Here is a 24,951-nt window from a genome sequence, read left to right as displayed (position 1 = left end):
CCAATTTCGGCGCACATTATTTTTTCTATTGAATCAATATGAATTTTAAAAGGAAATATTTAAGGCAATACATTTTTTCAATTTGTAAAAACGTTTGAAAAAAAAATGCATAATGAAAAATTAAAATAATAAATAAAAACTTAATGCATATATGCAATACAAATTTGTTTACATTAATGAAAATTCTGAAAATGAACTTAATATTAAAGTATGAAATCCTGAAAGCACGTTATTCCTATTTATGCTTTTGATTGGAGCAACTATAATGTATCTGACATAACAAGATTAAAAAAAAAAAACTTTTTTTCTAAGTTTTTCATTTTTTCCTAATTTCAAAAACTATTAGAACATGATTTGACGGCTCGATATTTTATCTTAAGCATTTTTGCTTATTTATTTTATAGCAGTTCTTTTAAGTTTTCATTTCGAAGTAAACCATAATTCGGGTTTTAATTCATTTTATTCATTTTCGACTTATTTCATTTTATTCAAATTTATGATTAGACTAGGCTAAAAAATTTTAAGCACGAGGACTAAAAATTTGACTGAATCACATAAAACTTAATTTAAGATTATTAATGATAAAACGATGAAAAATCTAAATTAATATTTTAAAAATAAAGTATTTAAAGTTCACAGTTATCTTAATCACATTATTTATAAAGACAGGGTTCCACCGAAAGAAGGTTGATTCTGAACCCGTTCGTCTAATTTGAAAAAATATGTTCTTTTTTTTATTCGAAAGATCGATAAAGCTTTTTTTTAATAGATAAAGCATTAAAAACAACTTTGCCCGATCGATATCAGATATCGTAATGTTGTATCGGTTAAATTATTGTGAAATTCAATTACAACTTTTATTTTAAACTTTTTTTTTTATTTTCGTCTTATAGTTCATATTTATACAATTCAAAACTTGAACAAACTTTAAAATAGATAAAAAAAAATAAAAAAAAAACTGCCGAAAACTTTTTGGGTTTCCAAAATTCCGAATTCCTTACATCTACGGCATACCCTCCAACTGCAACGGAATTTCCGTAGTTTCAGAAATCTTCTTTCCTAGTGGTAGCAAATGTATTGTCTTAATATTTTATTAAATTTCAAAAAATAATTAAACCACCACTTCTTATAAATAGTTTAATTCACTGACTTCGGCTTAAAAATATATTAACACGTTCACGGCGGGAAAAGTGAAAATACTGGTACGGGAAAAGAGAAAATACTGGTAGAAGAACTATTTCAATATTAGATAATATTCGGGAGGAGTTAATCTATTCTCAACAATAACAACTCACTGTAAGGAAATTTATGACTTACTTTCTTACTTTATTTAACAAAAGCTGGGCACCTGGGCCGCGCAGAAGACCCATATCCCATTCATCGTGAAATTACAGTAAAATTAAAAATATAAGCAGTTTGTATACAGAGTCTATGGGGTGACAAGAAATTTATAACGGCGAAAAAGCAATTCAATATAAAATTGGCATCCGTTAAAAACAATTGGTAGTTATGGATTTTTATTATTCCCGGAAGAAAACTGAAAAATGAAATTTATTTGTTACCAGTTTTCACTCCGGTGCGCCGCCTGATGAGACAATCTAGCTCTAGCGTGACCCACCGGTGGGTCACCCCGGCGTGAATGTGTTAAAGGTCGGATCAAATGGCCATGTACTTAAGTTACGATAAAAGTTACATACAAGTTCTGTTTGTTTCAAAATCTTCCGCTTTAGTTCACTACCACTGAAAAAAATAATTTTCAAAAACCTCAAATGTTGGAGGGTATGTCTACTAGGCACGCTTTAAAATGCCTGGTATTTTTTATATTTCTAGTAACAACCAATAAAAAAGAAGAAACATAGAAGCAAATAATACTATACCAGGCTACGCTTTTTGTAATAATTTATTCAAGTGGTACCTAAGTTAAATGTTATTATTTTTTATTCATTTGAATTTATCTTCCACACCACATAAATGATTTAAAAGTTCTTGTGCAACGCCACTTAGTTCTAGCTTTTTCGTGGTGAGGCTTTTAAAATGTTGGAAAAATTACCGAAAGTTCTGTAAGCTTTGGCTGTCAAATGTTTGTCACTCAACAAAATATTCTGCCAAAAGCTTAATAGTTGGCAGGTCTGATATAAAAATAAAATTATTATATAAAAAAGTCAAATTACAATAGCAGCAACAAAGTAAAACATGTATGCAAATAAAAAAAAAGGGAAAATATATCTTAAAGCATAATAAAGAGCATTCCGTCTCGCTTCTGGAGCTCTTTGCCCTGAGTAATTCTAAGGAAGATACCAACCTACTCTTCTACAGACTGGTAGAGATGAGTTCCGGATTGCTTTTAGAGGTTTGAGATCGACGAATTTTTAATTAATAAAAAAATACTTGATTCTCGATTTTTTTTTAAAGTTTAGATAACAAATTTTAAAAGAAATAAAAAGTTGCATTATAACTGCGACCAACTATAGCCGAAAGAAAAATCTCCAATAAAGAGATCGAGTTGTTAAAAGCCGCTGTATTGTAAATTAGCGGCTTGGGCTAAGCCCATCTAATTTCTACTGACTTACCCTGCTCTTCCTTGCACTCCGATTTAGAAACGTAATTGGTTAGCTGGCAACGTTTTAAGTTCATAGATATACTGATGCCGCCCTACGCCACTTAAGACTTACCCATTACGGACTGGTTGTTCCAGGGCTTTAGAACGTTAATTTATTTTTATCTAAATTATCTTAATTTTCTGTTTCTTTAAATATTTTTCTAATAATTATTATTAAAAAATTGCACACTTAAAATAGGCCAGGGTTTAGCTCAGTGATTCTCAACCACTGTGCCGCGGCACTTTAGCGTGACGCCAAATTTTAGAAATGTATATAGTAAAAATTATAATGCTTTTTTTTTTATTACGAGTAAAGTTTAAATTAAAGAAAAGTACTTATATATACACTGAAGAGCCAAAAAAAAACTGGTACACCTGCCTAATATCGTGTAAGGCCCCCGTGAGTACGCAGAAGTGCCGCAACACGACGTGGCATGGATTCGATCAATGTGTGAAGTAGTGCTGGAGATAATTGACACCATGAATCCTGCAGGGCTGTCCATAAACCAGTGGGAGAAAGACGGGGTGGGGATATCTTCTGAACATCACGTTGCAAGGCATCCCAAATATGTTCAATAATGTTCATGCTTGGGGATTTTGGTGGATTTCCGATACTCAGGGTATACTCGTGAAATGGTCGTACGTGAAACTCCAAATTTCATTGCTATCTCGGAGATGCTATGTCCCATCTCCCGTGCGCCGACTATAACACCACGTTCAAACTCACTTAAATCTGTATAACCTGGCATTGTAGCAGCAGTAACCGATTTAAGAACTGGGCTTATGCATGCTGTAGTAGAATTTGAAGTTCCTGTCCGCGAAGCGGACACTCCACTTCTTCATCTGTTGTGATGCCCGTAGGCAACTGAGATACTGTCCATAGAGAAAATATGAAGTCCTTATTTGAGATCAACATGGATTGAAGTTGTGGATCATCATTCCGAAGGGGTAGACCCCTTGAGTAGAGATTGAAGTAATCCGAGCACTTCTGAGTTTTTCAGGATATCCTGCAGTTCCTTAACGATGGTGAGTAGGCGATGGGCTGCGGTTGCAGGTGTATCCTTAGACTGTGAGGTTTTTCTTCTGGGGCGGGCCTCGCACCCAGAGAAGTAGGAGGTGCGGCTTCCCTCGCAGTTGCAACATTTGGAGGGAGAATTCATATCCTTCTTGCATTGAAAAGAAAAGTGCATTTCTGCACATTTCATGCATCTGGGTTGTTTCGAGCAGGATCGCTGAGTATGGCCGAAGCCCTGGCAACGGGAACACTGTAGCGGCCGACGGCCGCCACGAAATCTTTCGGTGCTGACTGGGATCTGGTGAATACTCTTCGTTGCAAAGATCTTTTCCTGGTCTGCCATTGGAGCAATGATGAGAAAAAGGGGGAGGAGCCTATAGGTCCCGTGCTAGACACTCGTTGCCTTATATACGCGTTGCCGATCTCAGCGCTGTACTTTGATTGGCTCCATACCCCTTTATTTGCATACTCATGCCTGTACCAGTTTTTTTAGCTCTTCAGTGTATATGAATATTGTAACGAAGATTTTTCACTTTTCCATTTGACAACATTAGAGGAGAGAATTATTCATTATTTCCCAAATTTAGAAATAAAAAAATTTGATTGTGTTCGTAATCCATTCGTGATAACGAATACATCTGTATTTGAATTGAATTTGAAGAGGAAGAACTTATTTCGCTTTCTAACAATCGATATTTAATTTTAAAATATTCGGAAGAATCAATTAATTCATTTTAGATTAACATTAGATGCAATTATCTCATGATAGCCAAAAAAGCGTTAAAAATATTATTAAAATTTTCTACATCTTATTTGTGTAAATTCGGATTTTCAGTATTATCCGGCATAAAAACGAAAAAAAGATCGAGACTGTTAAATGTGGAAGACGATATGACAGCAGCATTTTTACGACCAAATATAAATGAAATTATCAAAAAACATCAAGCTCAAAATTTCTCATTAAAAATATTCTTATTAATTAATCCCTTAATAAACGTACTGTTGTTTTTGCAATACATATTATATTATTTTATTTTACATTCCAAATTATTATCATAAACTATTTTATACAGTGTATTATAGGTAAGTAGACAACTTTTAAAACTTATCTTTTTCTTTGTGTGCTGCCAAATTTTGAAATCGTTAAAAGTGTGCCGCCACCAAAAAAAGTTGAGAATCACTGGTTTAGCTGGTTTCATCTTTGTTTCTGTTTATAGATCTAACGACTAGCGAAGCTTGCCAATTTGAAAGACAAATGATTTAATTACATTAAAACTTCGATTTTGGTTTAACACTAGAAAGACGGAAAATTAGTATATACCTATATCGCCTAAAAGCAGTCAAAATGACAGGATTGTGAATGCGTAAATAAATTTGTTTAAAATTAATTTTTAACATTTTTCATATTATTTACAGTTATTTAACAAATTATTAGTAAATATTAACAATAAAAAAGAAGTTATATGTTGTACAAAAAGTCACAAAATTCTAAGAAATTGTGTCATTGAATACATCATTGTTTTTCTAACTGAAATTAAAAGCAGTCAAAATGACTTCCTTAGGCAATCTAGTGTTAATTAGATGAAATTTCTGACAGTAATCAATGCAAAACATAAAATCAAGATAATTCTGATAAATAATTGTACCGGTTTGAATGGGCATGAATAGTCAATACATAATGGAAAGAGCTACTAGCGGCGTACAATGACATTACCGCTTATGAGTTACCGGACAGTTTACGTTCCTGTACCCTATTCAGTAATCGCTGTACAGCAGGGGTGTCAAACTCAATAGCTAACTTTAGGAGGGCCGCAAAAAAAAATCACTGTTCATAGAAAACAAATATTTTTTATTTTGAATTGTAATAAACATATATAAAGTTAAATTATTGTTTGCGTCCTGATACTTGACATCTCTTCTTTGCTACTATCTTTTCTATTTCGGGAGAAATTTTATAGGCCGAGATTACTTTCAAAATTGACCCAACGTGAGCGCAATTAGTACGGTTTCGGACAGGAGATTTATTTCCATTCATAACAGAAAATAATTGCTCTCACTGATAAGTACTTCCAAACATGGAAATAATTTCATATTTTTGAGTATTTTCAAACCTTGCCGGTAAATATTCGCAAAATTCAGACACAACCACTTCAGTGACTTTTGTCTTCAAATTTGAGTAGCACTGAATCTCAATCAGTTCCATTTGCATGTAACTGAATACTGAGTCTATATTTATTGAGAAAATCGAGGAAAACAAACAAAATTTGTCTTCTAAAGAATTAAAATCTTTAAACTTTGTTTCAAATTCTGTTCGAAGATTTGAAATTTTTCTCTGCGTATTTTTGATACGATGCAGTATCATCTAAACTAGATTTGTTCTTGTTGCACGTTGGGAAGTGAGTTCAATCCTCAATTTTCAGTTGCCTTTCCCAAAGAAATAGTTAACATCTAAATGCTTTAATTATGTCAAACATGTTCGTAATGATCTGATTCTTGCCTTGTAACAATAAATTTAAATCGGATAAGTGTTTGGTTACATCAACCATAAAAGATAAATCTTGCAACCATATTTGATCAGAGAACATGTTTGTATCTTGATTTTTAGTTTGCAAAAACTTACATATTTCTTCTTTCAAATCCCAGAATTGTTTGAGAACCTTGGAGCAAGATAACCAACGTACCTCGCTATGGTAGCATGAACCTGAATATGTGCTATCGAATCGATAGCTTAGTGTGAAACGGACTCCATTTAAGCCAATTAAAATTTTACATTTTCGAGCTTACGATTTAAAATGTGCTATTGTTTATAAATAAAGTATATTATAATTTTATATGCTTGTTTCGTTTCTAATTCCTATTTTATTTTTACTTTGCTTCGAATATATTGACTGGGCCACAAAAATGTTCATCTCGGGCCGCATGTGACCCGTGGGCCGCGAGTTTGACACCCCTGCTGTACAGAATAACCCTGTTTGATTTTAGAATTATTATTAAAACTGAAAGTTTAAATCTGAACACATTAAGAATTACAAACTAATATTTATTTAGGAAAAAACGCTTTAAAAATTTTACAAATCATTGAGATAACTTGCATTAAATATGGGATTTAAACCTTCAAAACTAGTAGTTTGCTGAAATTTTTAATAATAACCTTTGTTTTTTTCATCGTTTTTGTTCCATCAGACAAATAAACGGGTTTTGATGCTTTTAATTCTACTTTTTCACGTTCTGAAAAGTTTTTTTCTTCTCTCACCTGAACATTAATATGATTTGTTATTGCTTTTTCTATTACGGGAACAGGAAAGTAATGCCATTTCGATGCATTTGAAATTTGTTATCAAGATTTTATTTTTTAATCAATAATGTATTCACCCTCGTTAGTAACAACATTTCAATGCCGGATCGGGAAGAAAAAAAAAGAATCGATTTTTAAGACTAACGAATATTTAAATGCACCGAAACGACATTACTTTCGGGTCCCCCTGATGTTTTCCTTGTTTTGTCTACAGTTGTCTTTGTAATCCGCCATTAGAAATCATAATAAAAATAAAAAAATTATTTACCAACAGATATTTTTGACAATAATTTGAAGGAAAAAAAAGGAGATGATAACGGTCTTTTCATATCTGCGTTATATAAGAAGCTACTTTCGGATGGAATAAATTAAGGTCTCAGAAATGCTGATCTTGGTTTTTAAACTTACGAAAATATAAAATCTTCCAAGGCTATTAAAAAAATAAGGATTATTTAAATAACACATGAAAAGCGTTTCGGCAGCAACATTTGCACTTGAAACACAAAGCAAGCTCTAAGCTGAAAACGATTTCGAACAAAAATTACCTTCAGACATACCATTAACTTCCACTTTCACTGGTTTGCTAGTTCCTAAAATTAGAAAGAACAAAAGATATTGTATGCACATTTTTCCTCGGCCATATTTCTTTATTGAAATGGGGGAAAAATTAAAAACAACAAAAATGAAATAAAAATATCTGTAATGAAATATTAACCCTATATTTAACTTTTCGTTATGTTTAGACTTTAACTGTAATATCATTGAAAAAAATAGTTGATTTAGAAGCATTTAAAAGTACAAGAAGGAATTAAAAGGTTTCATAATTTTCTATTCATAAAAACTGATTTGAGGAATATCATTAAATAAGAAGTAAAGGTTACATGAAATAATGTCCGGACTGAGTGTAATGATAAAAATACCATGTAGGTCGGGCTCCTTTTTTTCCTTTTCTTCTATAATAATAATAATAAACGAATATTTTTCGAATCGGAACTTTAAAGCGAAATCAGTAATCACCTGTTACAATATATGTAAATGGTAAGAACCTATTTACAATTGAAAAAAAACTAACATTCAGTTTTCTACATTGTGATAGAATTTGAAATATATGATAATGATAATGAAAAAGGTGATTAAAGTGGATGAGTAGGAGATAGAAAAAACTAGGGTTGAATATAGAATAAAAATTTACGTATTTAAATACGTTTATGATAGATACTAATACATCCTTCGTCTACAGGAGTTTGTGAAAAAGAAAAAAAACGGATCCTGCTGACAAAAATAGGGAGAAATAAAGAAGATAAAATAAATCAAAAGAAGAAAAAAACTATCCAGGATTAATAACGTTTATTTTTTACATTGTTTAATCAGGATAACGTTAAAAATACGCTCTTATCTACTCGAAATTCAGATTCTATGTAATTCATACAGAATTAGATATTTTCAATATTATAGGCAGTGCAAAGTAATTCAACGGTTATTTTAAGTGAAATTTGAGTCTGTTAACGAATAGTAAAATCGGCGGACCCTTCATAAAATTCTTTTTTTCAGAAATAGTCTGCAATTCATGATTACAAAATTACAACTTTTTATAAGACTTTAATTTTCCTTAAATCAGTACGTTATTTTCAGATACTCATATTATAGCGGCTTATTCATAGTTGTCGATTATGTAAAATCTAAGTTTTACTTCAAGTATAGAAATTTACAAGCGTAATTATTTTTACTTTCATAGGCGCTTAACCCTTTCGCGCCGACTGTCACAAATACGTGCCAGTATAAAACCGTATCAACCAGGGTAAAAAGATAAAACTGGTAATCAAAGTAATTCTGTAGCAGTTTATTTGTGAGCGGAGTTATACTTGCTTGAATTATTTAATTCACCATTATTTTGTTCAAAATAAAACTATTTAGTTATACTTTGAATTATCATTGATTATATATATGATTAAACTAGCAATAATTAAAGTAAAACCAAAGTAAGTCTGTCAAATTAGAAACGACTACTTTTAAGTTACCGTTTTTTATTAAATTACATCCTGATTCTGATTTCGTTCGAATGCGTTTGTGAATCACCCGTCCCCAAGGGGTTAAGAACACCTTTAACATGGTTCCAAAGTGCCTTAAACAATTTTAAAAAAGGTAACGAAAATGTGATAAACAGTAATAATTCAATACACTTGCGATGAACAATATGTGTAATTTATAAAAAAGAAATAGTGTATAAAAATATTTCCAAAAGAATTTTAACTAGCAAGATATTTTAACTTTAAAGAGACATCTGAAAGTAAGAAATAATTACTAGCATGACTGCTGACTTACTACCACTACTAACACTTTTATGGCTTCTAGTTAGAAGAATTTTTAAGACCATGCATAAGAAGAATTAAAAATCATCATTTCTCTGTATTTGAACATTACAATTAATATTTGCAGCGGCCGTGATGATTCAGGGAATAGAGAGCTCGTCTTCTAATGAGGTGCCCCTAGTTCGAATCCCAGCGTCGAGTGGTTGATACGAATTCCGCAGCCGGCACGCACTTACCACAATGCTGGCGAAACATATTATCAGTGGTAAGCGGATCATGAGTTAAAGTCCCCTTGCAGTGACCAGTGAGACAAACCGTAGGAGGGTGTCGGGGTTTTCCTCTCCATGTCTCCAAATGTAGGCTAGTTCCATCAAAAAGTCCTACACGAAGGTAAATTCCTCCCAGTACTTGATCCAGGAGTTACCTTGTCTTCTGGATTGGGTTGCAAATTACAAGGTTGCGGAGTTGAACATTAGTAGTCGTAAACCCAAAATTGGGTCAGCTGTTCAACGACGGTGATAAAAAAAATAAATTAATAATTGATAACTCTACTTATAAGAATACATTATATTCGCTTGCTAATTTATTTCCTGTTTTGGCAGAAGCAGAAAAAATTAACAGACGCGATGGAAATAAATATCTCAGATGGAATGGTTTGACACATAACAGTACAAATTTTTTAATTTTTTTTTTTTTATTCTGCACTCAGCAGTGTCATCAGTTCGATAACTTTGTGTGCTTGAAGTTAAGTGAACCTCCATTTTCTTTGTTGTTGACGTATACCTGTTTAGGCAGAGAGGGGGTGCGATTGTTCTTGTTTTCCAGTGGCGCCATCTATGGCCAAGAATTCCCTCCATTTTCTACCGTACAATATAAAAATCGACAAAAAATAAATAAAATTTTAAATTGAGATAGCAAAAAGTTTTCTTTTTTCAAATATTATTTTTTTTAATTTTTTCTTTTCTTCGTAGTTGTATTTTTTGCGTTCATAGTTTTAACTAATGTAAGAAAATAATTAGTCATTTTTCTCGAAATCTTAAGTTGATTTTTCAATTGCATGGCGCTTTTAACTTCATATGCTTTGAAACACCCATATATTTTCCAATACTTAAGAGAGTAAATTATAATGAATTAGTTTTTTTTAAAACTTTAAGCAGGAGATAAAATGCTTCACTTTTTATAGCTAAAATTGGAAGATGAATTAGGAGATACAAAGATAGTATTAGCTATCAAAGGATTGTAACAACAATGACTTTTATTTCTGGAAAAAGAAACCGATAGTTGTTCCCTGAAAGATTAGGAAATGACGTCATGTCAATCTATTCAACGTTTAGTTGTTTCAAAGGTAAGCAACAGTAAAGATAAGTTTTAGATAAACTGTGAGGAGTCATCATTAAAATATTTATTATTTCAATACTTTGCATTGTAATGCGCTTCTCTGCAATAAAAATAATCTCGAAATTCCTAGTAAAATAATTCGTGCAAACAATGGTGTTAGTGTAGTAATGACGCGTTAAAACGTCTTCATTACTATCATATCCATCGAAGGTCGTGACATGCTACAACTTGCTTTTCTAGTTATACGAAAGTTTAAATTAGACTTAGGTTGAAACAGACTCTTTGTGAAAGGTCCTATTTTTTTTTGAAAAATCATTGTTTTGTGAAAACTCATTGTTTGGGAAAAATAGTATTCTATTTTTATGATTTTGAGAAAAATCACAAAAAACAAAACCTTATTTTACGAAATTATGAATAGAAATTTCTCTGATGTCATTTGTTGCTGTTAGAGTAGATTTTATTTTGATTGATATAACATCTGATCTGTCGAGACAATTTACTGGACTTCTCGGTTCGACTAGACCCGTTCTTTTAAAAATTAGAAGAGATTTTTCAACTTTCCCAAGGCAGAAGTTTTTTCTATTTATTTTATTAGTACACATACATCAGGGGTCTGTTTAGAAGAAATTTGGGTCCGTTAACGGACCCTTCACAAAATATCTTTTCATAAAAACGGATCCTTCACAAAATATTTTAACTTAAAAACGGACCCTTCACAAAATAATTTATCTTTTAATCGGACCCTTTGCAAATTTGTTGGGAAGAAAGACATGTAAACGAGCTAAATTTTGTCTTCGTCAGACGCTTCTTCCTTTATTCGTCCGAAATGAATATTCTGCGTTCAGCAGTATAGGCTAAATACCAAATATTTATATGTTGCATCGCTGATTTAGTAGCTGCAATTGCTGTTTTTTTTTAATATTTAATTTTTTTTAATTAGAATTTTACAATGTTGAGCATAATCTTGCATGTCTTTAAAATTTAAAAAGTTCTTGAAAAAGTTTTTTCTTTGCAATAACGGACCCAATTTGCACAAATACACAAAAGCGAACACTGGTTGAAAGAATGTGACTTAACGCTTATTTTATATTCATAAATTACGAATAATTTTTTCACTATTTTACAAAAACTGACCTGTCACAAAATGTCTGGACAGACCCCTGTACATGTGGAGGCTCATGAGGTCAATTACAAAAGAAAGTCTTATAAGCGTTTGCCACGTTAACAAACAACATATTTCAGAGAAACACAGCATGAAGATACAACCAGGGTTATGGCGGGATTCAAACCTGCATAAAATGAAATCATCATGCAATATCATCCCTTTGGCGATTCCTTGAAGATAGGCGATTAAGAACATTTAACGCATGCGCTCTATTGCTAAAAGCAAGATGGCCTCGGAAACAAAACCCGCTCTTTTAATTAAATTAAATTCCACTTTTCCTAGATGCATAGAATATAAAGAAAAAAATACACCTGAACAGTTGGTTGAGAGTGAATCTAAATAAATAAAAAAAAGATGCTGAAAATTTCAAAAAAGAATTTTCTAAAGCTTCTTCGTTTTTGTAAGTATATATAATCAAAAGTCAAATCCTCAACTCAAAGGTAACTACAACTATGTTTTTCTTATCATAATTATTTCTTATGTTTTAGGAATCTCTATCTACATATTTTACAGAAAAAAAAACTCTTATTTATATGCATGAAGTTTTCCTCTCATTTGTTTCAACGTCAATAACTCATTAATTAGAGCATAAATTAACATTTCCAGCTATTCAAGAACTTCAAAAACCGAAATAGGAAGTCTTTTTTTTTTCTTCCATTTTATCTATCAGAATTAGTGACTAAATTTTAGCTTTTATTTTTAGTAGATATTAATCGGTGTAATGAAATCAGTTTCAAACTGTATGAAAATGTTATTAAATCGAATTATATAGATAAGGAAAAAGTGTTGTAATAATCATGTTATATATTGCAGAGTTTTCAAAATGTAACAAATTCAATTTTGAAATTTTATAGGAATACATTGTTTTTGCAAATTTAAATCACAATTCTCCCTATATATAAACCTATATAAACTTTTTTTATTCTATACTTCAGGCGCATGTTTCCTAAAAACTTTGTCATCATTCACATCAACATAAAAAGAATGAAGACGAACGTTTTCAATCCCTGACGAATAACAATAAAAGTGTAACTAGAAACATTAAAAATAGTTTCGTTGCCTTTGAAAACTTGAAATTGTTACTACAAAACGTTTTTCTCCTTCTCAATAGTTTGATAAAGTTTTTTTTCTTTCTTAGATTATTAATTTTCTGCTTGTTAAGTTATTTACTTTGTTTTTTTATTTCTGAAAATGATATGGAAGGTGGTGGCGGAACATGTTTTTATTAATTCAATTATTACTATACACGGTTTTAATTAATAATTATAAAAAAGTTAATTTGCAGTCAAGTAAAGCTAAATAAGGTAGGTAAATAAAATCTCAGTTATGTGCATTTATAGTTTGCGATTAATTTGAATTCAAAGAGTAATAAGTAAAGCCCGGATTTTGATGACATTTGCATTTTTTTGCATTTTTGGACATTTTTGTCCTTTAGAGCATTTTTTTTTCTTTAAATTTTGGGGCGTATTTTGCATTTTAAAACATTTTTTAAGTTTTTTGTAAATTTTTTGCAATTTTTATTATTTTTTATCAATTTTTATTATTACACTGGTTTCCAAACAATGAAGAAAATCTCGAGGATATTAACAGGTGAAGCAACATCTTTTCAAATTGAAGAAGAATTGTCAGTAAGTGAGACCGTCTTTTTCAAGTACACACCAATAACATCAGTAGACGTTGAAAGAAGCTTCTCCAGGTATAAAAATTTACTTTAAGACAAGAGACGCTCGCTTACATTTCAAAATATCAAAAAAAATTTCATAATCCAATTTAATTCTGATATTTAGTAATATGAGATGGAAGTTGTTATATTCATTAAAGGTTTTATACAAAATGAAAATGTTTTGGAGTCAATATATTTTCCTTTTTTTTTGTTTGTTATTTTAGGATATAAAACTTATTTTTCAAACTTTAATGAACGTAGATCAAGTATCGCATTGCTTTATATTTTTTGAAATGACTCATAATAATTTTAAAGAGTAAAACATTATTTTAGTACAATATTTTTACTTTATTTAAGTATGTCATAAGGCATTTTTAGCGCAATTTTCGCATTTTTAAGGGCATTTTTTGCACTTTTTAAGGGCATTAATTGAGATTTTTTAGGTCATCAAAATCCGGGCTCTAGTTATTGCCATAAGTTTTTGACTAATTGACTACCAATGTTGCCAATTTACGAAACATTTTCCGCTGACTCGAAGATAGAGCGCTCGCCTCCCAAAGAGGTTACCCAAGTTTGTATCCCATTGCAGTCGAACTAACCGTGGAAAGTTTTCAAGGTTTTCCTCTTCATATAGCGCAAATGCAGGTTAGTTCTAGAAAGAAAAAACAAACTCCACAAAAGCCAGTTTTTCTTGTATGCTTGATCCGTGTGTCCACTTGCCTCTGGATTTGGTTCAAAATAACAAGGCTACGGAACTGACTATCGATAGTCATGAACTCAAAATTGGGTTGGCTGTTTATCATTAACCATAAGAAGAAAAAAAATCGGCTAAAATTTCATCAGAATACCACTTAAGAGCCCCATTTTTGATTATCATAAAGTAGTTAAGTTTACAAAAATGCATTGAATTTACCTAAGACTGGAGTCGGTGAACGATTAAGGTCCTGGACTGTAATGGTAACAAGCTTATTCCCGATGTGACGGAAGAACTAGAACGTCAGCGTTAACAAGCGAGTAGAGTTACAATATTTAATTGTATTTAGGACGCATTTTCCTTATTTAGTGAAATCCTTAGTGGGTTTACGGCATTGATCTCCCAAAAAGAAAAGAAAAGTGGAGACATAAATTCAAGTTAATTTATAATTACAACTATTAATCAATTATTATAAAAAGAGTCGTAGTGACTCAAGGGATAGAGCGCTAGCCTCCCACTAAGGTGACCCGGGTTCGAATCCATATGATGGTTGGTCGATACGAATTCCGCACTCGGCTCGCATCGAACAGAGTGCTGTCATAAAATATTCTCAATGGTAGACGAATCATGGGTTAGAGTCCCCTTGTCACCAGACTAACCGTGGTAGGTTTTCTTCTCCATGTAATGCAAATGTGGGTGAGTTCCAAAGTCCTCCGCAAAGGCAAATTTTTTTCAATACTTGGATCCAGGAGTTTCTTTGTCTTTTGGGTTGGGAGTTGAAAATTTGTAGTAATAGACTCAAAACTGGGACGGCTGTTCAATGACGGTAATAAAATTAAAATTATTATAAATCGAGCAGCGGTGGTTCNATATAATCAATGTTAGATCAAAGTACAACTGAATAGTTTTATTTTGAACAAAGTAATGTTGAATTAAATAAATCAAACAATTATAACTCCGCCCACAAGTAAACTGCTAAAGAATTACTTTGATTACCAGTTTTATCTTTTTAACCTGATTGATACGTCTTTATGCTGGCACGTATTTGAGATAGTCGGCGCAAAAGGGTTAATGAAACAATGAACTTTTCCAAGTTGGTAGTAAAGCAATTACCGAAAAACAATCTTACTCAAAAGTATATTTATATTTTGAAAAGATTGAAATTCTCTTTCGTAAAGAATATTGTGCTTTTTATAAATTTGTTGTAGATACTTATATGTAGTGGTGGTCAAACTCATTTATAACTATTATTAAAATTCAAAAAATTTAATAGAATAACATGAATTTTGCTACCACTTTAAATATAAAAATAAAATCTTCTGACAAAATCGGAAGAGTTTGCAGCTATGAATATAGAACTGTTAGACCTCATTTTAATTTAAAAATAACGACATTGTCAACTGATTATTATTACTTATCTTTTAATTTGCCGTAGTAGCTAAAATCATCAAAAATATTATACTCCTCCTACCAACATTTTATTTTTAACAGAACGCTGCGAAAACTGATTTTATTTTGTCGATTACTTTCTTTTTTGAATTGATTTCCTGGTTGATGAACTTGAACGCGTACCAGCAGCGGCGCCAGTTAAACCACAAGGGAAAATTACCGTTTAATAACCCAATACCAGAAATTTAAAAAATTAAATATCGATAGAATTTTTTTTTTTCGTACTCGAATAGCAGATGTCAGAAGACATGCTGTGCCGTCTGCAAATTTAATTGTCAATTTGTTATAATTAAAATTGTTTAATTAATTTGTTTTAATTGTTAATCATTGAAATTAACTTGCCTCTTAATTCTCAACTTTACCATAGGCCAACGTACAGGTACAGGACAAAAAAAAATGCGATCAATTCTATATTAACTCTAATCAATTCTATATTAACTCTATTAATTCTATATTACTTCTATGTAAACAATCTTTCTTTGAGCAGCAAATATTTTGGAAATTTTTACACGGCAAAATTGTTGGCACACTCTTAAAAATCATGCTTGTAGCATTTAGAAATAGTGTTATTTTTACCCCAGCAAAATTCGGATCGACCAAAATAAGGGAGCAAGTTAATAACTTCTTTCGGTTTTTAATAGTCCCAGCAATTTTAAAATCATTCTATAAAAAATTTATATAAGAATGCGTTTCGAATTATAATGATATTAAAAAGGGGAAAGATGCTTGTAACTTTTTACGTTCATTTAATTCGAAGCAAATTTTGCATGGATAAAAAAGACACCATTTCTAAAAGCTTGAAGCATGATCTTTCAAATTTTTCCCTGTGAAATCTTTCAAAACATTTACTGCTAAAGGAAAGATTGTTTACATAGAATTCTGAAGTCTTATTATTTTGCTAGTAAATGTATACGACACTAATTTTTAACAATTACATTATAAGCCCATTCACAGGCGTTTACACACAAATGCTCAAATTAATTGCAACAAGCTGTGATATTAAATATTTCTAACGTTCTATGATATCAAACTAATTTTAATATTTATCATGGTTAACTTAGAAAGTCCCCCCCCCTTAAAATCTATCCATAAAATATTTTTGCTATTACTTTTCTTTTTGTCAATTCTAATTTTCTACAAATTCCGAGTTTATACGACTAAGTGCTATTGATGCACAACTTCTCCTGATTTAACCAGGCATTTTGCGTACATTCATTGGCCACAATTCTTACGGATTTCTTGACTAAATTTTACGATTAAAATTTTCTGTTCAACAAAGGGTAAAATCTCATACATTTTTTTAAAATAAATAATATTTTTGCAAAAATATCTCTTGGAAAATTACGGAGGGGGATGAAGTAAAAGTGAATGAAAAAGTCTATATTTAATAAGTGTAAGTAACACAATTTGTGGGCGACCCCTTTGGTTGAAGAAGAAGCTTTGAATTGTGCGCTGATCTATTGCAAAGTATTCGATAACATAAGCTTAGCAGTTTCATCATATGATTCATACTGACAGCAATAATCTTCTTAAACCTATGATTCATACTGACAGCAATAATCTTCTTAAACCATCATTATACTCTTTTGTTTATTCATTTGAATTTTTTCTTCAAAACTTATATTGAAAATATTTAAGTTGATTCCCTATAGTGCAAACGATTTATTGTGAATAAATGTAAATTTATTAATGCCTTTTTTTGGCATGCTGCCAAGGTCAAATAAACGTCTTAATTAAGGGTATTTTCCCTTTATGTTAAAACATAGGCAAACTTAAAGCTAACAAATTCATCAGAGTATAAAATTTAATTTTAAAATTCTTTACAAATTACGGATGTAAAGTAACCCAGAAAGAATTGGTAATTTTTAATAAAATGAAAAATCAATTATATAATACACTGCTTACTAAAGAGTAACACTTAAATATTACGTTATTATTCTTACTTTAAAATGCTATTTCTAAAAATTAAACATAATTAAAAACATGCAATAAAAAAGGCTAGCAATTTATTTTTTTTTCAATTCGAAAAATTATCATTTGTATAATTTTTCAAAATAATATAACAATAAATTATTATTGTATATTTTGGTCCAAATAAAATATTTAAAAAAAACTTTTTTACAAAAAGCTATAATGGAGTATTATATTATAATTTTAAAAATACATACTTATACAAGCTATGATCAAATCTCAATCATATGATCAATAAGTTCAAATAAATAATTTAAATAGGGGTACAAACAACATGCATATCCCCTAAATCAGCATTTTTTAAAAAAAAATATTGAAAGAAAATATTCTACAAAATTTTTTATAGAGAAAAATGTGATGTAACTAAGTACAGGGGCAGAACAAAAATGTGGAAACACTTTAATGCTAACTGTATGCAAACATGCAGTAAATGTTTAGGAAGATTTTTCATGGCAAAAGTGTAGGTACAATTTGAAAAATCATGCTTGAAGCATTTAGAAATAGAGATAAATCAGATCTCTGGGCCATTGAAGAGGAGACTGATTCGTTCGGGTATCATTCCGTATCCTGATCTGCCGCACCAACTATAATCGCCAAGTGATAAATAGATTTTAAATTTGCATTTAAAACAAAAAAAAATTTTTATGCTAGCTTGGGGGTGGCTACGAGTTATACCTTTCTGTAATGCTTTTTTTAAAAAATTTTTTAAATGTCTCTTTATGTTTTTTATGCTGCAAGGGAGTTTTCAAGATTTGGATGAATGAATGTACGTATGAATGGGTCCATCCCATGAACGGGCTGTGACGTACGTGTGGATAAAATCATATTCTTGGCCATAGATGGTGCCAATGAAAAACAAGAAACGCACCCTCTGGTTAAAAATTCGCTTGGTGTTTTACCATCAAGCAGGCTTGCTGCTATTGGCATATAACACGGGTGGGTGGCCAAGCTCCTTGAGAGTCGAGCCATTTTTCAAAATCTAAAATTTTTCGCGAGCCGCAATTAAATAAGCATTTTAAAGGTGTGCAAAAAATATATAATTTTTTTTTTTTACCGAAATTATATTTCTTGAAAACATATTAATAAAAATACAAAATATGTGTATTGAATTTAAATATTAAAAATTACCAAAATTACTACTCCTGATAATTCGTTAAAATTTGGTGAGTAATTGGACATCACTTCTCAGTAATTCCTTAAGATGCTGGTTAGTTAATACTTATCGGTGTTGGTATTTCACGAATTTTAAAGTGAAATAAAATGATTCACATAAGTACGTTGTTCCGAATATTGAAATAATTCGACAAGCAGCTATTTTTAATTCAGGATACTTCGATTCTGGTACAAATTTCCAAAATTCAGTAATCAACGTCGACTTATATTTTAATTGTCGAGCTTGATCGTCTTGCATCTCTATTAATTCTAATTCTTCAGATGCTTTTTGGGTCATAATTATATTGGAAATGGAAAACTCACCATGAATTATGCTAATTTCAAATGGATTCAGAAAAATATTAAAATATAATAGCACAAAAATGAGAAGTGAACTTGGGTACATTTATCGAGAGCCACAAATAATCCTTCAAAGAGCCGCATGTGGCTCGCGAGCCGCACGTTGGCCACCCCTGACATATAACATTAGAAACAAAAACGAAACGGAGCGACTTCATTTTAAAACTGAAATGATATGCAACTCTAGAAAAATCAAACTATTACTTTTTACTTCACCAAAAAAAATCACGCTTTAGCAATATGAACGAATTAACAAAATAAATAAACTCCCTACTATCAAGCTTCTCAATCGAAGTATCAGATCGATTTTTCCTAGTGTTCAAGTGATAAATGAAGGTGGAAATTTTTTAAACTTTCCCGCATGTAAAACATAACATCAAATAACATATCAAACTTTCAAAGAGAACCTTTTCAGTGCAAAATTATAATTCGTATCATAATTATTTTGCACTGATATGGATGCCATAGCCATAACCATAAAAAGTATTAATTTATACTAAACATATATATTGCATAGATATGTTCAGTAAAAATTAATGCCCATTTCCGTTGATTTTAATATTAAACAATGATTTAACATCAAAACCTAAGTTTTTAAAAATTCAATAAATTACGATTATGAAAAAAAATTTTTTCGCAGTTTTATACAAAGAAATCATGTAAAAAAAAATTTAAACTAGTGCACAAACTATTTTTTAGTAGTTTATGGGCGGGATAATAATAGTTAAATTTCAAAAAGTGGCAAAAAAATGAGACAGACATTGATATTTTAATACTTCAGTTATCACCATTACATATTATTTTTTCAAAGGCCATTTAGTATGATTATAAAATTCTTCGTTACTTCAGTTTTAAACAATTAGCTAACAGCTTAGGAGAAAACAAAATATTTCTATAAACAGTAACGTAAATTCACTAAAACTTCTTCTTTTTTAAAAAAGCAAAAAATAAATAAATAAAAGATCCACGGGAATTTTCCCCTGTTTCATTCGCCTATTTCCGTTAAAAAAGTTTTCAAAGTAGCAATATATATATATATATAAAATGGAAAACGATATTTATTTAGATCTAAAACTACGACAACGAATTTTTAAAAATAAATTGAAAGCTTTAAACTTTGATCAACTACCACTTAGTTTTGTATTGGAATGTCAGGGCACAAGGTATTTAGTAATTACTACTTCGTTTCAGAATAATTTATGGTAATATGCATATTTTGTCCTTACATTTGTTTATTTACTTAGTTGAGTGCAATAAATAATTGAAATTAATAATCTCAAAACATCATTTGTTTAAAAAAATTATCAACCCAAATTTACTTCTCCCCAGGTAGTTAAAATTATAACAATTATAATATTTTATAACAATATTAATTATAATAATAAGTAATTACAATTAAATTAATTGCATACATGGCAACAATAAGTAAAATAAAAACAATAAAATTTATTTAACCATGAATCAGGAGACATTAAATCCAGCAAGTAATTACATGAGTAATTACAATTACATTAATGGCAACAATAAGTACGATAAAAACAATAAAATTTGTATAACCATCTTAGAGGCGATATTAAATGCTTTTTTTACCTTTCTCATAATTTTTGAAGCTAATTAAATCTCTCTATTATCAAGTATACAATAATTATTATTATAATATTAAACACAAAAAATAACTCATTAGTTTCAATAACAAATGTTAATATATAGAATTTTTTTGAATATTTTCATCGTTTTTAATTAATGAAGTTTTTCATAAGAGCAGCTAATTAAAAGTAGTTGCCTTAATAGTTTAAAAAGATACCGGTCATAACATAAATTTAATAAAAGAAGAAGAAAAAAATTTACCTGGCTTTTGTACGCTTGCCATTATTTAACAATTGAGTTCCGCCAAATGTTTAAGCTTAAGTGTAACAGACGTATAAAAACCTATCCGTCAACTGCAACTAGCAGAATCATGTGATTCACGTGACTAACTTATCAGACAAACCGCAAATTTGTAGGGACTAATTAATGATAAAAAGTTTCACAGGAACTGATCTACAGCGCTTTTTACTACCAAGAAGAGATAAATGCCGTAGTTAAGTCGAAAGGTTTTATACATTTCTTTGACTTGGCGACGAAATTGTTTTATCGCCACGCTTATCAGACGATACTAAAATTTGTTTTCTTTTTCAAACGAATTAGCGGATTCCAAGGTAGTTGAAAGTGAAAGTGAAACTTATTCTCTGAAGTTGAAAAGTGAAGTGCATGTGACTGAATGATATTATATTTTCCCGCAATATTCCTTTTTTTTTTTAGAGCTGCTTTGAAGTCAATATTATTAGTCTTAAAAATAATATGATGAAGCTATTTTTTTTTCTCTCAACACTTGTTACTATTTCCTGCCAGTTTGAGGAAAAATATTTCATTGATAAGACAAGTTTTTTTCGTTTAACAATTGTAACCTATTTGATAATATATGACTCATATCACCTCCTATATTAAAAAGCCTCCCCACGGTATTTTATTAGTAGTCTGCGCAGACTTTTAAAAAATGAACCAGTTGGGCGCAGGAACCCAAATTTTATTTTAAAAGTAATTGAGAGAAATTTATCATATATATGAGAGAATTGAATCTGTAGTGGTTGACAGGTAAATGAAACAAAACAATGATATTCAAGAAATAAACAAATTTTTAGACATATATTTGCTACCACTTTCTTATTTTTACTAGACTTTCCAATAAGTGGCTCTTTCGTTAAATGGTTTACCTACATAGTGGTCTGATCAAACTACAAATAAAAATCAGCGTGGAGGCGTTGCTCGTACTGCATGGTAGTTTTGAAAGACATTTATTTATTTATTTTATTATAGTGAGATGGGAAAGAATTGCTGCAATTTTGTGGTCTATTTCATAATAAAACTTATAGAAATTAAGTTTCTTTGAGCTCGTTTTTGATTACAAGTACACAGTTTTTATTCCTTAATTTTACTGACTTGTGTTATTAATACGGATGCTATAATTTTAAACTTTTTTAATTTCTGATAATAATACTTTAAACAAATTAATTATATTTTTTAGAAAAAATTCGTGAATAAAATGAAAGAATTACGAAAAATATTAAATGAGTTTAGTTTTTTTTTCATAATCACTTTTGAAAGCAGTTTGTTAAGTTTACATTCTTGTTTTCAGATTATTCTTAGTTCGTTTTAAAATTTTTGTTCAAAATTAGGGAACTTAGTTCTTTGTTCATCTTAAAAAATTAATTTATTGTTGAGTAAGGGATTAATAATTTAAAAAATCATTATAAATGAATACATAAATATCAGATAATGCATAAATAATAAGTGCTATCGAAAGAAAAACATTCTTGAACTTACGTTATTCTTTTACTACCACTTTAAATATTAAAAAAATTATGTTGGGATAAAAATTTGCAACTTATTTGAGTAAATTATAAACAATAATTTTTAGCGGCAGCAGACGCTAGCTTATTTGAGGATGTCATGAACTGAATTATAAATAGTCGTATGATTATTATGAAATTTTTTTTTTTTAATTATGACTTTTTTTTATCAAAATTTTATTTCTATCCAAAATTTGCTAAACCCCAAAAATAACCTAGAAAAATATCTTTTAAAATTTTCCTACCTGGGGCAGGTGGTAGAGATGAGAAAAATTGTTCATTATCACTTTCAACTGAAGTATAACTATCGAATGGCCCAGTATGGGCTTCCTCAAAATCACTATCATCTGCGAGATTCATAGCTGACATATTCAAAATTCAATAGCCTGAAACTGCACAAAATAATTGTTTATCATCCCTTAGTAATTTAAGGAAATTTTAAGAAATGCGATCGTTTGCGTTACATGATTGGTAGACACCAGTGTAAACAGTAAGAAAAGTAGAACTTTTTTTTTAAAATACCAATTAAAGTGATTAATTTATTTTAGAACGGCTCAATAGTTTTAACTTACATTTTACTCATAAATGTAATGCCGAAACAATAATCCACTTATGAAAAATATATTCGCGCAAAAACAAATAGATTTATCTATTCTGTTTTTTTTTTTTTTTTTTTTTTTTTTTTTTTTTTTTTTTAAGGGAAAAAAAACACTATACTTTGAGTTTAGATCCAGTTATAATTATATTTGTATTGGATAAATCTTGTTTTTTGCAAAAGAAATAAAAATAATAAAACATTTTTTTACAAAAAAAACTGTTCTTTTTAACCCTTTGGCGCAGATGGAATGCTGATGGCCTTTTATCTATGTTTTTTTGACGTTCTAATTACAAGCAAAAATATTTTTTAAAATTTTTTAATTATAAAAAAACATTCTAATAGTTACAAAAAGAAAACTTTTAGATTATCGGAATAATATTTACACTAAAATCCAAAAAAGAGTCGTTTGAATTTGTTTTGTTTTTTCATTCAGATCCAAAAATTTATCAATAATTTATTTCATAAATTAATGAAATTTCAATGATGAATAACTTTTTCTTAGATCTAAATAACTGCAAAAAAAAAAATGCGAACTTGAAAAATTATTGTTTGGAAGTGATCTAGTCGGGTTTAGAAAATTTTAACGTTTAGAGCAGAAAAAGACACGCTTTATTTCTTAACCATAAATTATTAAAAAGCTGAATATTATATTTTTTCGCCAATATTGACTTAAATCAATGCAAAATAATGAAAAATATGTTTTTAAAAAATTCTGCGTTAAAGAGTTAAAAAGAGACCAGGCAAGAATGGGTTAAAATCGTTTTTTTATAAATAAAACTAACTCACCATTTGCTGCCATATTTTTTCTTGTGCTATTTGCAATAATTCGAACTTGTTCTAATTTATAAAAACACTTTTATTCAATTATTTAGAGTAACAGTAAATTTTATGATTTAATATTCAATTAGTTAGCTTATGGAATGTTTTTTTGCACCTTTATACGTACAAACAACATTAACGTATTAATTGTGTAACATGCAGGCAAAATTAAACTTATTTTAAATAGTTGTTTGGCTACCGCGTTAAAAAATCTGGGTAAATAAAATTTGATTGGTTGCTATGCACGAAGCTGCCAATCAAAAGCAAGTGAAACTTGAATCCGCGTAATAGCTAATAACCACAAAAAAGGAGTAACCCTAAAGCCACAAAAGATATATCAAATCTTCTAAATTTATTTCCTTGAGAAACTTCTTAACATAAATCCATCTTTTTTCTGAATATCATTAAGAGGATTACAACTGAGCGATGTATTGTGAAATATCGATATTATTTAAACATCGTGAAAGCGATATTTTATATTTCAGTATATTGTGATTGCAATGTGTTATGATAAATTTCAAACTTATGATAATTATCGACAATTATAATATCGCGATTATTTTCAATAACTGTAAATATCGATTTGAATAATATCGAGAGTCTTATCAATTAATAGAATTATTGAATATGGTAATACTACGATCATTATCGACAGCAGTTAACATCGAATACAATAATATGGGAAGTATTATCCAAAACGGTATGTTCGTGAGTTAAGTCATTTTAATTTGAGCTAACCAAAATAATGATTAATGTAAAAATAATATAAATCAGTTTCTACTCCAAACCTAACTCTTAAGTGCTTACGTAATTTTCAAATGGGGCCCGTTATGAGAAAATGAAGTTTATCGTCACGTGAGTTGAAATCGAAAGTGAAACTTATTTAACTAAGTGCCAATTCAGATTAGACTGGCAATTTTAACCGGAGTGATTTGTCTCAATTACATCCGCTATTACTGAATCAAATCTTCCATATGAAATTAAAAATTACGTAAAACTGATTAAAACATTCTTATGTTAATTAAAGCGACTTATTTGTTTACTTTTGATACAAAACTATAATTTTTATTTATAGAACATTAAGATCTAATATCATACCTGCCAACTTTTACTCTTTCTGAGAATGGATTTTTCA

At 29.9% G+C, this 24,951-nt stretch overlaps 1 protein-coding gene across 7 annotated transcripts in view; it reads right to left on the bottom strand.

Annotated features, from left to right (window-relative positions):
* Nucleotides 1-24,076, bottom strand: part of LOC107440144 (dynamin-1) — a 54,934-nt gene extending 30,858 nt beyond the window's left edge. Inside the window, exons 1-3 of one of the 7 annotated variants that reach the window (XM_043043350.2) lie at nucleotides 23,784-24,076; nucleotides 22,645-22,791; nucleotides 7,455-7,499 (exon numbers count right to left, since the gene is read on the bottom strand). In XM_043043350.2, the coding sequence (XP_042899284.1) occupies nucleotides 7,455-7,499; nucleotides 22,645-22,768 (169 nt within the window). In that variant the 5' untranslated portion in view covers nucleotides 22,769-22,791; nucleotides 23,784-24,076. Of the gene's footprint in view, nucleotides 1-7,454; nucleotides 7,500-20,858; nucleotides 21,206-22,644; nucleotides 22,792-23,783 lie in introns of those variants that run through there. The other 6 variants (XM_043043353.2, XM_043043357.2, XM_043043360.1 and 3 more) reach the window with 6 other exon arrangements.
* Nucleotides 24,077-24,951: the final 875 nt, after the last annotated feature.

The sequence above is a fragment of the Parasteatoda tepidariorum genome, chromosome 10 (genome assembly GCF_043381705.1).
Source record: "Parasteatoda tepidariorum isolate YZ-2023 chromosome 10, CAS_Ptep_4.0, whole genome shotgun sequence".
NCBI lineage: Eukaryota > Metazoa > Arthropoda > Arachnida > Araneae > Theridiidae > Parasteatoda > Parasteatoda tepidariorum.
Note: the sequence above shows the minus strand (reverse complement) of the source record. Positions and strands in the feature narration are given on the sequence as shown.